Below are 16,919 nucleotides of genomic sequence, written 5' to 3' on the forward strand. Positions count from 1 at the left end.
GAATAACGATTTCCGATTGTTATGAAAACGGCCCTAATTAATCGGCCATTCCGATTAATCGGTCGACCTCTAATTAAGACATTGATAAATACTTTATTTATAGCAAAATTAAAATCATCTCTCACCAATAGATTCAGTGTAGTCGCTGGGCAGGGGCAGATGGTTGTAAGGGAAGCGCAACCTGTAAGAGGTGGGTGTGCTTCCCATGAAGACCACCCCAACGTAGCCTGAGGGCTCATAAAGACTGGCATTCTCCAGATCCTCTTCACTAGAGAACATCTCCAGGCGATCCTGCAAGTCTACAGTGCAATCAGGAAATCACAAGAAATAAGGCAGACATAAATACACTGTCTGTGTCCCCAATAGCACAGTATTCCTGTTAGAGCGCACAACTTTTGACAAGGGCCCATATAAATTCCCTCCAGGCTCCAATCAATGCTTAGCCTACACCAAGGCAATGCTTTTAGACTAAATCCATGACGGGACGGGGAGGGCTTAATCCATGCCTTTGTTTTGTTAATCTGGTCACAGTCGCCAAATGCTAAAGTTTTAGCATTTGTGCGACAAATCCAAAGCAAGTCAATATCCCCTATATTAGCATTTTACGCATTTCATGTCCATCCTCCTACTTACGCATTTCCTGGGCCACCTCCTCCATGATGTGATTGGTGGCATTGTTAATGGGGGTGTATCCCAGGCCCTTGAGTAAGTGGTAGTCCTCCCTCTCCAGCTGCATGGTACTGATGCCTCCGTAGTAGACATGTGGGTTCAGGGTGCTGATCAGAATCAGCAGGCACAGCAGCAGCAGCGGCAGGATCAACTCCTAGAGGAGAAAAGGCACCAATCAATCAAATCATCTCCTGGAGGGAAAGGGAATTAATCAACCACTCACTACCTCAATAAATCAAATTGATTTATAAAGGGCATCAATTAATCAATAATACAATGAAACACAAATGTATTGATAAAGCCCTTTTATATCAGCATTTATCAAAGTGCTTGACAGTAACTCGGCCTAGATGGAAGGACACAAAACTGAGGTTGAATTAACATATCAGCCTTGTCATTCTAATAAACAGCACAGTGACACTACCGTAAACATCCTACTACCGTAGACACTACTCCTCCCCCATAACCACTCGGTGGCCTGGTTTGAGCGGAACAAATCTGTGACGCATTGTGATTGACTGACTGATCTACAAATAATAATGACTGAGTAGTTATTAATGATGCAAAGTGATTTGTCAGTCAGTCGGCAGTTGCTTACACTGTCGGCTACAATGTCGAACAAGCCCACTGTCTTTAGTTTTTCCACAGTCTCAAATTCTCACTACCATCAAGGTTGGCGACAAACAGTGCTATTGGGGAGCAATGAGATTAATTGAAACACTTAATTGTTGTGTTTGGCATGTCATGCCCTCAGCTGGAGGCTGGTATATCTTTCGAACAGCCATGGATAAAACAGATGTGTTAGCTACTCCTATGACATGCCTAGTCCTATGCCTATTAGGTAAGTAGTGTGAGGCAGCTTGATGTACTATACAAGTACACCCACTGGACAGGATGCTAGTCTATTGCAGGGCCTATGCCGATTAAGTCCATATAAAACACACTGTGGGTTGGTTTTCCAGAGCAAAAAACACACATTATGAAGGGGGTATTAAAACCTCAAACGTTAAGTCCCCTATTTACGAAACTTAGAGCGGTTCTGACCAATATTTCTGTGTAGAACGTACCATGTGAACAGCACATCAATTGCTTTACACTCTCTAAAAAAAGTGCTGGTTGTCCCGATTCATGTGCGCTATTGCAAGCGCAGCTGTGAGGTTCACAAACACGGGAAACTGTTCATTTGCATAGGGAGCGACACGTCACATTTTCTGGCCTATCCGGACAAAGGACTTCCTGTGCCTGTGAACCTCATAGCTGAGCTTGAATATGAAACGGGAGTCTATCGGATGCAACAATAGCAGTTTCATCTCGCTGCGATGTTCTCAGCTGGATTTATAGCTCTCAACAGGAAAAAATACAAAATAATTTTGTAGAATTGAAACAAGACCACTTTCTCTTGGTCACAGACTAAGTTGATTTGTGCTTAAAGCTGTAGTTGTAATGAGTCTGCACACATTTGAATGGCATTTCGCTCAGAAGACATCCGACAGAAAAGTCTGTCCGTTTTATGAAATTGTGCAAATATTGTAGTCACTACAATGATATTTATTTGACAGTTATAAGGTGAAATCTTACAGCAAGTACTTTAGAATTTCATTGTTACTATATTTAGAATAGGGGTGTGAACATTTAAAAGCTAAAATGTTTAAACAAAATTGGGATCTTTAATATTAAGAAAAATCCTTCAGGGAAATTCTCTTTTCCCCCCACAAAATGTTTATCACAGTGCAACTGGCTTGCCTGCTCTTTCGCTTTGCTAATGATGCAAGTGGGTGTTCACTCTTCGGTCTGTTGCACGTAGAATATCCTAGCCTATTCATTGATGATAGGCCCTGCTTTACTGAAGTTGTGAGACACTGCAAGCCAAGAAATTGAAATTCAGCATTCCATTGCGAGATACAGCTTTTAATTGCAGATAGGCCTAGCCAATGCACTTTCAAGGATATATGACTGCAGTAGATAGGCTATAACTTCATTGCCCGGCTATCCAAACTCCTTGCTTTGGCGAAATGCTACACCCATGGACGTTTGTTCTACCAATGAGTCTGGGTCGTAGTACCTCCCCGCCGATTCTAAAACGGATAAACATTCTAACAGTTCTGATTGGTCATAGAAACCGATACGCCATTGTCTTTGATACTCCGATCGGTTAGAGATGATCACTGATGACTTCGTTCTGTACAACAGACCTAATTTTCACAAAAAACTACTTAAATGATGGCAGTTTCAGACTAAAGTATTGTATGTAGCGAACAATAGAGCAGCGGAAGAATTCAGTTTGAGTCGTCAGTTGGTTTGCACATTTTAGGGAATATTCAGAGGTGGGAACTTTTCGTGGGAATTAACGGGGAAAAATGGGAATTAACAGAAATATATGCAAATGAATACCATTTAAATGTCGATGTTTTGAGTGTTGGATATGTTTACCATATCATATGGAGACAGAAACATAAAAACTTTTACCTCATAGGTAGACAATTTTAATAAAATGAGTTGACTCTTCACATTGCACACACACACAGTACCAGTCAAGAGTTTGGACACAACAACTCATTCCAGGGTTATTCTGTATTTTTCTATAATAGTGAATATATAAAAACAATAAAATAACACAAGGAATCATGTAGTAAGAAGTGTGAAACAAATCTAAATACATTTTATATTTTATTTTATGTAGCCACCCTTTGCCTTGATGACAGCTTTGCACACTCTTGGCATTCTCTCAACTCAGGTAGTCACCTGGAATGCGTTTCAATTAACAGGTGTGCCTTGTTGAAAGTTCATTTGTGGAAATTCTTTCCTTCTTAATGCGTTTGAGCAAATCATTTGTGTCGTGACAAGGTTGGGGTGGTACTAGGGTTGCACATTTTGGGGAATATTCAGAGCTGGAAATTTTGTGGGAATTAACGGAAATATATGCAAACTAATATTAACACCATTTAAATGTAATGTTTAATGCATTGGATATACAGTTGAAGTCAGAAGTTTTAATGTATTTGGCTAAGGTGTATGTAAACTCAGTTTTTCACAAATGCTGACATTTAATCCAAGTAAAATTTCCGTCTTAGGTCAGTTAGGATCACTACTTTATTTAAAGAATGTGAAATGTCAGAATATTAGTAGAGAGAATGATTTTGCACGCCCAATTTTTCAGTTTTTGATTTGTTAAAAAAGTTTTGAAATATCCAATAAATGTCGTTCCACTTCATGATTGTGTCCCACTTGTTGTTGATTCTTCACAAAAAAATACAGTTTTATATCTTTATGTTTGAAGCCTGAAATGTGGCAAAAGGTCGCAAAGTTCAAGGGGGCCGAATACTTTCGCAAGGCACTGTATGTATGTATGTATGTATGTATATATATATGTATGTATGTATGTATGTATGTATTCATTCCAAAAATATATGGGGTACTGGAAATGATGCAGACAATTAAATTGATGGAAGCAACAATCCAAAATATTAAAGCTGATACAAAAGAAAGAAAATGCACAAAAAAAGAGGAAAAAGTTTCTTATTTTGTTCAATTCCAAATAAAAATTGTGGAGAACAGCTGAGTTGCGAAGCAGAAGGCAGTCATATTTTCACTGGTCACAACTAGGGATGTACGATATTTTGTTTTTATTTAACCAGGTAGGCCAGTTGAGGACAAGTTATCATTTACAACTGCGACCTGGCCAAGATAAAGCAAAGCAGTGCGACAAAAACAACAGAGTTACACATGGGATAAACAAACGTACAGTCAATAACACAATAGAAAAATCTGTATACAGTGTGTGCAAATGAAGTAAGGTGGTAAGGCAATAAATAGGCCATAGTTGAAGTAATTACACCAAAAATATTGGTGTGCAAAAGAGCAGAAAAACAAATATGGGGATGAGGTAGTATTGGATGGGCTATTTACAGATGGGCTGTGTACAGCTGCAGCATTTGGTAAACTCCTCTGACAGCTGATGCTTAAAGTTAGTGAGGGAGATAAGTCTCCAACTTCAGTGATTTTTGCCATTCGTTCCAGTCATTGGCAGCAGAGAACTGGAGGGAAAGGCGGACCAAGGAGGTGTTGGCTTTGGGGATGACCAGTGGAGCGCATGCTACGGGTGGGTGCTGCTATGGTGACCAGTAAGGTGAGATAAGGCGGAGCTTTACAGAGCAAAGACTTACAGATGACCTGGAGCCAGTGGGTTTGGCAATGAATATGTAGCGAAGACCAGCCAACGAGAGCATACAGGTCACAGTGGTGGGTAGTATATGGGGCTTTGGTGACAAATCGGATGGCACTGTGATAGACTGCATCCAATTTGATGAGTAGAGTGTTGGAGGCTATTTTGTAAATAACTTCACCGATGTCAAGGATCGGTAGGATAGTCAGTTTTACACGGGTATGTTTGGCAGTATGAGTGAAGGTGGCTTTGTTGAGAAATAGGAAGCCGATTCTAGATTGAATTTTGGATTGGAGATGCTTAATGTGAATCTGGAAGGAGAGTTTACAGTCTAGCCAGACACCTAGGTATTTATAGTTGTCCACATATTCTAAGTCAGGACCGTCCAGAGTAGTGATACTAGGTCGGGCGGGTGGAAGCGGGCAGCGATCATTTGAAGAGCATGCATTTCGTTTTTATTAGCATTTAAGAGCAGTTGGAGGCCACGGAAGGAGAGTTATATGGCATTGAAGTTTGTTTGGAAATTTGTTAACAGTGTCCAAAGAAGGGCCAGATGTATACAGAATGGTGTCGTCTGCGTAAAGGTGGATCAAAGAATGACCCGCAGCAAAAGCGACATCATTGATATATATATATATATATATATATATATATATATATATATATATATACACATACAGAAAAAAAAGTCGGCCCGAGAATTGAACACTGTGGCACCCCCATAGACTGCCAGAGGTCCGGACAACAAGCCCTCCGAGTTGACACACTGAACTCTGAGAAGTAGTTAGTGAACCCGGTGAGGTAGATATATTGGTGAACATATCAGAATCGGCCAATATTAGCTAAAAATGCCGGTATCGGCCGATGTGCAAAACCGATGTCAAAGCTGACGTGCATACCTATATAACGAAGATACATGACATAATGACGCCACGTAAAATGTTACTCTATACGTGCAACACAGCATTCCTAAACTAGCCCACAATGTCTGCTGTGCGGATCTAACAGTCAACAAGTCAAGCAGTCATTTGAAAGAGTAACAAAATTTCAGTGAGACAACTCAAAGGTGAAATCCATTAAAGCCAAGATAATGGAATTCATTGCCCTTGACAATCAACCATTCTCTGTTGTGGGTAATGTTGGCATTCGCAGACTGGTCGAGCACCAGGTAACACTACCAAGTGCGCTATTTTTCCGATGTTGCCCTACCGGAGTTACACAGTAATACCGTCACTGCTATTAGCTTCACGACATACATTCTATGGAATGCCGTTAGGGTCTTTGCATGTCAAAAAATATACAGTAGCACTGTCAAAGCTGTACAAAAAAAGTCAGCAAACAAGCAAACACTGACCACGAACGATGTGTTTAAAATACTGCATTGGTAATAAAGCATCATTTGTTCAACTTCTGGGGTAGCCTGAAAACAATAACCAGTAAAAAACTGCAGTCATTTTCATTGTTCTTAGCAATGATTTAGGAATCCTTGTGAGTAAGTATTAGCTATGTTGCCACTTGTTGTTCGCCTATTGAAATTGAACTTCAGTTCATGAAAATAAATAGCTAGCCAGTTACTTAACCCTGTTGGCCAAAGCTAACGTTATAAGCAGCCAGCTAAGAATTAGGCACAATAGTGGAATTTGCGTTTGCCTTCAAAATAAAGTAATTGATGTGATGCAATTGAATACAAATAGTAGAATTATGCCATACTTTTATTTTGAAGGCTAACCAAAGTCTACTATTGTGGCTAAACCTTATTGTGGCTAGCTTCACATACATGGGTCCGACCACCATTAATCAAATAACTGGTTATTTTAGACAATGACACCTAGCTATATAGTTAGCTTGCTAACTACAGCTACTGAAACAGATGTCGTTTTGCTATGTTTTTGGGGAAGAACATTGTTTGCATCCATGCGCTAGCTAGCGCATGACGAGCACTGTAGGTGCACAAGACTTTACCAGCATCATAGCATACGTATTGATGAATCGTTGTGACACATGAAATACGATTGAGTGTAATCAATGTGTAATAACTACGTAAAAAATATGTAAATGGGTAAATTATTATGTGACGAGCAGTCCTATTCAGGTCCTGATTGGTCAACAAGCTTATTTGACACGTTAAATAGTATATATTTTTGACACACAAAGACGCAAACGGCATTCTATAGAAATCCTGGTTAAGAATGAAACGACTGAACAAATTAACAACGAAACAGCACAGCAAGTAAGTGAAAGAAATAGGTTTTGATGTTTTACTGGTAATGGGAACATAAGTAAATGCCAAGAGAATAACTTTTTGGTCAATGTGGTGTGTGTAACCTTTATTTAACTAGGCATGTCAGTTTTAAGAACAAATTATTATTTACAATGAGGGCCTACCCCGGTCAAACCCGGACGACGCTGGGCCAATTGTACGCCGCCCTATGGGGCTCACAGCTGGATGTGATACAGCCTGGATTCGAACCAGACTGTAGTGACGCCTCTTGCACTGAGATGCAGTGCCTTAGACCGCTGCGTCCATGTGTGAACTATAAACTGTACAAGAATGCTTAAAAGGCCGCTAAAATATTAAATATTGGTTATCTGTATTGTTTTGTGGGGGCAAGGAAAATATTGGATATCGGTATCGGCCAAAAAGGTCATACCGGTGCATCACTAGTCACAACAAGTTTAACTTCTTTGGGACTGGGGGGCAGTATTGAGTAGCTTGGATAATAAGGTGCCCAGAGAAAACTGCCTGCTACTCAGGCCCAAAAGCTAGAATATGCGTATAATTAGTAGGTTTGGATAGAAAACACTCTGAAGTTTCTAAAACTGTTTGAATGAGGTCTGTGAGTATAACAGAACTCATATGGCAGGCAAAAACCTGAGAAGGAAGTGGGAAATCTGAGGTTTGTAGTTTTTCAAGTCATTGCCTATCAATATATATCATATTGCACTTCCTAAGGCGTCCACTAGATGTCAACAGTCTTTAGAACCTTGTTTGAGGCTTCTACTGTGAAGCGGGGCTGAATGAGAGCTGTTTCAACCAGGTGTCTGGCAGAGTGCCATGAGCTCAGTCTCGTGGTAGCCCATGAGAGTTAGCTGTGTTCCATTGCATTTCTAAAGACAAAGGAATTGTCCAGTTGAAACATTATTGAAGATTTATGATAAAAACATCCTAAAGATTGATTATATACATCGTTTGACATGTTTCTACGAACTGCAATATAACATTTTGGACTTTTCGCCTGGACTTGCCCGCGCCTCGTGAGTTTGGATTTGTGAACTAAACGTGCGAACAAAAAGGAGGTATTTGGACATAAATTATGGACTTTATCGAACAAAACAAACAGTTATTGTGGAACTGGGATTCCTGGGAGTGCATTCTGATGAAGATCATCTTAGGTAAGTGAATATTTACAAATCTATTTCTGACTTTTTGACACCTCTCCTTCTTTGGAAAATGGCTGATGTTTTTCTGTGGCTAGGTGCTGACCTAACATAATCGCAAGGTGTGCTTTCGCCGTAAAGCCTTTTTGAAATCTGACACAGCGGTTGCATTAAGGAGAAGTTTATCTATATTTCCATACATAAGACTTGTATCTTTTATCAATGTTTATTATGAGTATTTCTGTCATTTCATGTGGCTCTCTGCACTTTCACCAGATGTTTGTTTGAGACAATGCATTTCTGATCATAAAACACCAATTTCAAGAGGTTTTTGGACATAAAGATTAACTTTATCAAACAAAACACACATTTATTGTATAACATGAAGTCCTGTGAGTGCCACCTGATGAAGATCATCAAAGGTTAGTGATTAATTTAATCGCTATTTCTGACTTTTGTGAGGGCTCTCCTTGGCTGGAAAATGGCTTTATGGTTCTCTGTGACTAGGTGCTGACCTAACGTAATCGTTTGGTGTGTTTGGTGTGAAATCGGACACTGGCTGGATTTACAAGAAGTTTATCTTTAAAATTATGTAAAATACTTGTATGTTTGAGGAATTTTAATTATGGGATTTCTGTTGTTTTGAATTTGGCGCCCTGCAATTTCACTGGCTGTTGGCGAGGCGAAGAAGTTAAAGCTTGCGGGCGGGTGGGCACAATAAAATGCTAGAGCCAAAATGCTCTGGAGGGAGGTAAAACAAGAGAAAGGAAGGTACTACCATTCTCCTGGCAGAAGGAAATGATGATGGCAGCATGGGTTAGATACAGATGAGTTATATAGTTAACTATACAGCTAGCTACATTTCTCAGATGCAAAACATAATAGGCTTTATCTGTGTCCGTGAAACTGCCCCAAAGTGATTCAAATCAGGCAGACAAAGGACAAGGTGCAGCAAGTAACCCACCTGCAGACTCTGTTGTTTAGTCCTCCATTTGATGAGAAGATTCTTGTAAAGCAGGCTTTTCGTTTGATGCCAGACTCCGGCATCTCTTCTGATTATGTTGGGCTGCATACTAACGTTACTACCAGCATGCTTCAACTGTCTGGGGCATGAATGAGGACGTTCTCCACAGCTGGGCGCAATAGCTGCAAAACAAGAAATAAAGCATCCTCCTTGTTTTGAGCAACTTTATTTAGATGGCTCACTAACTACTAGATTGATAAATTATTGGCATTAATTTGATGATGGAAGGGATCTCAAGGGAAGTAGCTAGCTAGCTGGCTGGCTAGCTAAATTATTAAACGCATGGGTCAATAATTTAAGCAAGCAAGGCTAATTGGGCGATTCCATGACAGCAGAAAATATTTTTGGCATCTCAGATTGTTCTTGAAATTCTCACATTGAAACTTCATTGGGAGGAAGGATGTTTAACATGTTTTTTACATTTGTATCACAAATCATTTTGTAGAAAATCATGATGAAATTAGCCATTTTAGGCCATATATAGACCTATACATGCCTCCTGCAAGACCATATGATCTGTGAACCTTACATGATACAGATATCATCTTGGTGTCAATATAGTGGGGCAAAAAAGTATTTAGTCAGCCACCAATTGTGCAAGTTCTCCCACTTAAAAAGATGAGGCCTGTAATTTTCATCATAGGTACACTTCAACTATGGCAGACAAAATTTTCAGAAAATCACATTGTAGGATTTTTCATGGATTTATTTGCAAATTATGGTGGAATTATGGCACTGCTGCGCCTTCTTCACAACGCTGTCTGTGTGGCTGGACCAATTCAGTTTGTCTGTGATGTGTACGCCGAGGAACTTATAACTTACTACCCTCTTATTTTTTTATTTTACCTTTATTTAACTAGGCAAGTCAGTTAAGAACAAATTCGTATTTTCAATGACGGCCTAGGAACAGTGGGTTAACTGCATTGTTCAGGGGCAGAACGACAGATTTTTACCATGTCAGCTTGGGGGTTTGAACTTGCAACCTTCCGGTTACTAGTCCACTAGGCTACCCTGTCGCCCCCCTCTCCACTACTGTCCCGTCGATGTGGATAGGGGGGTGCTCCCTCTGCTGTTTCCTGAAGTCCAATCATCTCCTTTGTTTTGTTGACGTTGAGTGTGAGGTTATTTTCCTGACACCACACTCCGAGGGCCCTCACCTCCTCCCTGTAGGCCGTCTCGTCGTTGTTGGTAATCAAGCCTACCACTGTAGTGTCCTCCGCAAACTTGCTGATTGAGTTGGAGGCGTGCATGGCCATGCAGTCGTGGGTGAACAGGGAGTACAGGAGAGGGCTCAGAACGCACCCTTGTGGGGCCCCAGTGTTGAGGATCAGCTGGGTGGAGATGTTGTTACCTACCCTCACCACCTGGGGGCGGCCCGTCAGGAAGTCCAGTACCCAGTTGCACAGGGCGGGGTCGAGACCCAGGGTCTCGAGCTTGATGACGAGTTTGGAGGGTACTATGGTGTTGAATGCTGAGCTGTAGTAGATTAACAGCATTCTCACATAGGTATTCCTCTTGTCCAGATGGGTTAGGGCAGTGTGGTTGCGATTGCGTCGTCTGTGGACCTAAAGAGATCTTCTGTTGAATCTGACAATTCATCTTAATGGTTGTACAGTCGTCTCAAATAAAACTATGAAGGACCTCAGCGTTACTCTGGACCCTGATCTCTCTTTTGAAGAACATAGCAAGACTGTTTCAAGGACAGCTTTTCCCCATCTACGTAACACTGCAAAAATCTGAAACTTTCTGTCCAAAAATGCAGAAAAATGAATCCATGCTTTTGTCACTTCTAGGTTAGACTACTGCAATGCTCTACTTTCCGGCTACCCGGATAAAGCACTAAATAAACTTCAGTTAGTGCTAAATACGGCTGCTAGAATCCTGACTAAAACCAAAAAAATGTGATCATATTACTCCAGTGCTAGCCTCCCTACACTGGCTTCCTGTCAAGGCAAGGGCTGATTTCAAGGTTTTACTGCTAACCTACAAAGCATTACATGGGCTTGCTTTACCTATCTCTCTGATTTGGTCCTGCCGTACATACCTACACGTATGCTACGGTCACAAGACGCAGGCCTCCTAATAGTCCCTAGAATTTCTAAGCAAACAGCTGGAGGCAGGGCTTTCTCCTATAGAAAGAGAAACGAACCTGGAGCAACGAACCGCCCTTGCTGTCTCTGCCTGGCCGGTTCCCCGCTTTCCACTGGGATTCTCTGCCTATTACAGGGGCTGAGTCACTGGCTTACTAGGGCTCTTTCATACCGTCCCTAGGCGGGGTGCGTCACTTGAGTGGGTTGAGTCAGTGATGTGATCTTCCTGTCTGGGTTGGCGCCCACCCCTTGGGTTGTGCCGTGGCGGAGATCTTTGTGGGCTATACTCGGCCTTGTCTCAGGATGGTAAGTTGGTGTCCTGTGTGAATTTAAGCCTGCAGCCCTGCGAGGGTTAACACGTTTAAAATGTTTTACTCACGTCGGCTGCAGTGAAGGAGAGCCCGCAGGTTTTGGTAGTGGGCCTTGTCAGTGGCACTGTATTGTCCTCAAAGCAAGCAAAAAAGTTATTTAGTCTGTCTGGGAGCAAGACATCCTGGTCCGCGACGGGGCTGGTTTTCTGGGAACAGCAGACTGGGATAAGGATTGTAATCCGTGATTGACTGTAGACACTGTTACACTGTATGTATTCGGTCATGTTTCCGGTCACCTTGCCCTGGTTAAAAGCAGTGGTTCGCGCTTTCAGTTTCGTGCGAATGCTGCCCTCAATCCACGGTTTCTGGTTTGGGAATGTTTTAATCGTTGCTGTGGGTATAGCATCGCCAATGCACTTTCTAATGAACTCGCTCACCGAATTAGCATATTCCTAAATGTTCCGCATTGCGTCCAAAACAACATATCCCAATCCACGGGATTGAAGCAGTCTTGAAGCGTGGAATCAGATTGGTCGGACCAGCATTGAACAGACCCGAGCGCTGGAGCTTCTTGTTTTAGTTTCTGTCTGTAGGCTGGAAGCAACAAAATAGAGTCGTGGACAGCTTTTCCGAAAGGAGGGCGGGGGAGGGCCTTATATGCATCGCGGAAGTTAGAATAACAATGATCCAGGGTTTTACCAGCCCTGGTAGCACAATCGATATGCTGATAGAATTTAGGGAGTCTTGTTTTCAGATTAGCCTTGTTAAAATCCCCAGCTACAATGAATGCAGCCTCAGGATATGTGGTTTCCAGTTTACATAGAGTCAAATAAAGTTAGTTCAGGGCCATCGATGGGTCAGCTTGGGAGGGAATATATACGGCTGTGATTATAATCGAAGAGAATTCTCTTGGTAGATAATGCGGTCGACATTTGATTGTGAGGACTTCTAAGTCAGGTGAACAGAAGGACTTGAGTTCCTGTATGTTGTTATGATCACACCACGTCTCGTTAATCATAAGGCATAAGACTGCCTGTTACGCAAATGCAGTAAGCCAGGGTAAGTTGCTAGCTAGCATTAAACTTATCTTATAAAACAATTAATCATAATCACTAGTTAACTACACATGGTTGATGATATTATTAGATATTGCTTGTCCTGTGTTGCATATAATCTGACTGAGCATACAAGTATCTGACTGAGCGGTGGTAGGCAGAAGCAGGCACGTAAACATTCATTCAAACAGCACTTTCGTGTGTTTTGTCAGCAGCTCTTCCTTGTGCGTCAAGCATTGCGCTGACTTCAAACCTATCAACTCCCGAGATGAGGCTGGTGTGACCTGGTGTGACTGAAGTGAAATGGCTGGCTAGTTAACGCTAATAGTGTTTCAAACTTCACTCGCTCTGAGCCTTGGGGTGGTTGTTTCCCTTGCTCTGCATGGGTAACGCTTCGATGTGGTGGCTGTTGTCGTTGTGTTGCTGGTTCGAGCCCAGGGAGGAGCGAGGAGAGGGACGGAAGCTATACTGTTACACTGGCAATACTAAAGTGCCTATAAGAACATCCAATAGTCAAAGGTTAATGAAATACAAATGATATAGAGGGAAATAGTCCTATAATAACTACAACCTAAAACGTCTTACCTGGGAATATTGAAGACTCATGTTAAAAGGAACCACCAGCTTTCATATGTTCTCATGTTCTGAGCAAGAAACTGAAACGTTAGCTTTCTTACATAGCAAATATTGCACTTTTACGTTCTTCTCCAACACTTTGTTTTTGCATTATTTAAACCAAATTGAACATGTTTCATTATCTACTTGAGGCTAAATTTATTTTATTGATGTATTATATTAAGTGAAAGTGTTAATACAGTATTGTTGCAATTGTCATTATTACAAATCATTTTTTTATTTTTACATTTTAAAAATCGGCATCGGCCGTTTTGGTCCTCCAATAATCGGTATTGAAAAATCATAATCGGTCGACCTCTAGTTATTACTGCATTGTCGGAACTTGAAGCACAAGCATTTCGCTACACTTGCATTAACATCTTCTAACCATGTGTGACAAATAAAATTTGATTTAAAGAGATAAGTGGGGCTAACACGGAACCCAAACTGTTTGTGCGTGTGCGCCATCGTTCATAAATGTATTTTGTCCCACTACACCAAACACGATCACGACATGCCGATTAAAAAATCAAAACAAACTCTGAACCAATGACATTAATTTGGGGACAGGTCGAAAAGCATTAAACATGTATGGCAATTTAGCTAGTTAGCTTGCACTTGCTAGCTAATTTGTCCTATTTAGCTAGCTTGCAGTTGCTAGCTAATAGGTCCTGGGATATAAACATTGAGTTGTTATTTTACCTGAAATGCACAAGGTCTTCTACTCCGACAATTAATCCACACATAAAACGGCCAACCGAATCGTTTCTAGTCAATTCTCCTCCTTCCAGGCTTTTTCATCTTTGAACTTATATGGTGATTGGCATCTACACTTTTACCACGACAACCGGTAAAACATTTTTATCTTTCAATGGGTATCTGCTTCTATAAACAAATGAGGAGATGGAAGAGGCAGGACTTTCAGCGCAATCTGCGTCAGAAATAGAAAGGAGTTCTATTTTAGCTCCTGGCATTGTAGACGCTCGTTGGTGCATGCGAGCAGTGAGGGTGCAATAATTGAATAACATGGATTTCTACATTTATTTTGCGACGCTCGCGCACGCGATGTGTCCGGTTTGGTCAGCAAGTAAGGCTTAAGAGGGTGTGAACGATGCTGAATGGGTGTAGACAAGGAAGAGTTCTCCAGTAGGTGTACCAAAACATTCATGGGCCATTTTCTCAAATGTGGTGTTAAAAAATTATATCAACTTTTAAAGCAGAATTACTTTCCCAATCTACTTTTATCCTACGTAAAAACACAATTTCAAATGTTGCTACATAAGACCGAATCGAGTCGATGGTCACATTTTAGAGCACACTGTAAGGAGTAGCTATAATGGAATGACACCAAAATGCTGTCTGTATCATGTAACGTTATCAGTGGAGGCACCTCAGAGGAAGGGGAGGACCATCCTCATTTTGCAAAGGTCTACATTAGCCTCCACAGCATCTGTAGGGTAGCACCATGGTATAGCTGGAAGAAATATTCCGTCTTCCTCTGGGTACATTGACTTCAATACAAAACCTAGGAGGCTCATGGTTCTCACCCCCTTCCATAGACTTACACAGTAATTATGACAACTTCCGGAGGACATCCTCCAACCTATCAGAGCTCTTGCAGCATGGACTGACACGTTGTCCAATCAAAGAATCAGATCAGTCAGTAGATCAATCAGTAGTTGACTCAGAGGGCGGCAGGGTAGCCTAGTGGTTAGAGCATTGGACTAGTAACCGAAAGGTTGCAAGTTCAAATCCCCGAGCTGACAAGGTACAAAATCTGTCGTTCTGCCCCTGAACAGGCAGTTCCTAGGCCGTCATTGAAAATAAGAATTAGTTCTTAACTGACTTGCCTAGTAAAATAAAGGTAAAAAAATATATTTAAAAAAAAGATACAATAGTTGAACAGTTAAATTAATTTCTTCCAAAATGAAGGAGAAGAGCAATTTTTTTCACTTTCAGTTTCACAGCTAGCCATCAGCTTGATGCAGGCAAGAGTGTGCAAGGTGGTACTGAATGTCACCATCAGTCCATATGTCAAGGGCTGTCACTTCAAATTTGTCTCTAGACCTGTGCGCCTAAGTTGTAAATTTTCATTCATAGGCTAGGTTGTAGCAACCTCATGATAGGTATAGGGAAAATGTTACTATCATGTAGTAGTCTAAACCTATCGCTGTTACATTGAACAGGGTGAATGGAATATGGATGACAGTCATCCAATATGCTTTAATAAAAATAAGGTCATGCTCATGAAAAATCATCGTCTTCCCTCATCTTAAATGGCACTGACCGCAACTGAGCGTTATTGTTCACCGATTATAGGGTCTTACAGGAGGCATATAGGTCTAAAAAGGAACACTTTAATAATGATTTTCTCAAAAATTATTTGTGATACAAATGTAAAAAGCATGAACAATGAAGTTTTTGAGAATTGCCAGAACAATGACATACCAAAAATATTTTCCGCTCCCGCTGGTGTGGAATCGGCATATTATTCTACAACGTTCGTATAACACATAGTTCAATGATTTATACAACATGCAACATGAGGAAAAACGCCAACGGAGCTGTGGCCATGGATCAATAAATAACCCTGTTGTACACGTTAGCTAGCTAGCTACAGTTGCTAGCTACCTAGCTAACTAACGTTACCGATTAACTACAGTTTATGTTAGATAGCGAAGATTAGCTAGCAATACCAGACAAGTGGAATGCCTGGCGTGGGAATGTTAGATATAAGACGAAATATTATGTAGTGGATAGACACAAATATCGCAATTTAAAATAAATTCAGGTCGGTTTTTATGTAGCTAACGTTAACGCGTATCGTAGTGAGCTAACTGAGAGCACAATGAGTGATGCTAGAAAGGAAAGAAAGCTAACACAAAAATAGCTCTGCAATTAAATAAAATATAAACGTTTTAGCTACTCACGTATGAAATACATTAAGACATGTCTTTTTGTCTAATTTGTTCCTTTGTGGCCCTTGTGCTCTAGGTTTAGGTCCGTTTTATGTAAACAAACCAAAATCGCCGTTCCTGGTCGTTACTAGTTACAACAGTCACAAAGTCATACACCCCGCCTATTTCTACAATCTATCTTCTTAAAATGATATTTTAAACCTAACACTAACCTTAAGCCTAACCATAACCACACTGTTAACCTTATGCATAACCCTAAATTAAGACCAAAAAGCTAATTTTTGTTTTCATGATTTTTTACGATATTGTCAAAATTGACTTTGTGGCTATGGTAACTACTAGAAATTGTGTTTTCTGTCGTACTTCGTCTCTGCCATAGAATGCGGGACCACAGAGTGTGACGTTGACCAATCAAGAGTTATTGAAGCTGTATTGTGCTCTGGGCGGATGGTAAATTCATAGCGCAGTCAGCTTGTCCGTTCGTAAATGTATTGCACAACTGTAACTTTCATAGAAGAAAATAGACTGAGATAAAAACTCGGTGCCAACCAAGACAGACAGTAGGAATAGTAGTAGCAATTTCAGCAACACTATGGCTCTATAGTTACTCATCAAGAAGTTTCTTTATGTAGACAAAAATACTGAACGCACATTGGGTAAACCTACAATAAACATATTGCATGTTGAGTCCGTGCAC

At 40.9% G+C, this 16,919-nt stretch overlaps 1 protein-coding gene across 1 annotated transcript in view; it reads right to left on the reverse strand.

Moving 5' to 3' along the window:
• The window catches only part of LOC139381100 (ATP-binding cassette, sub-family A (ABC1), member 5), an 87,237-nt gene extending 70,880 nt beyond the window's left edge, over nucleotides 1-16,357 (reverse strand). The window contains exons 1-4 of the mRNA XM_071124380.1: nucleotides 16,235-16,357; nucleotides 9,174-9,355; nucleotides 634-823; nucleotides 126-299 (exon numbers count right to left, since the gene is read on the reverse strand). Of these exons, the coding sequence (XP_070980481.1) occupies nucleotides 126-299; nucleotides 634-823; nucleotides 9,174-9,355; nucleotides 16,235-16,247 (559 nt within the window). The 5' untranslated portion in view covers nucleotides 16,248-16,357. The remainder of the gene's footprint in view (nucleotides 1-125; nucleotides 300-633; nucleotides 824-9,173; nucleotides 9,356-16,234) is intronic.
• Between the last annotated feature and the right edge of the window lie 562 nt (nucleotides 16,358-16,919).

The sequence above is a fragment of the Oncorhynchus clarkii genome, chromosome 23, assembly GCF_045791955.1.
Source record: "Oncorhynchus clarkii lewisi isolate Uvic-CL-2024 chromosome 23, UVic_Ocla_1.0, whole genome shotgun sequence".
Lineage (NCBI taxonomy): Eukaryota > Metazoa > Chordata > Actinopteri > Salmoniformes > Salmonidae > Oncorhynchus > Oncorhynchus clarkii.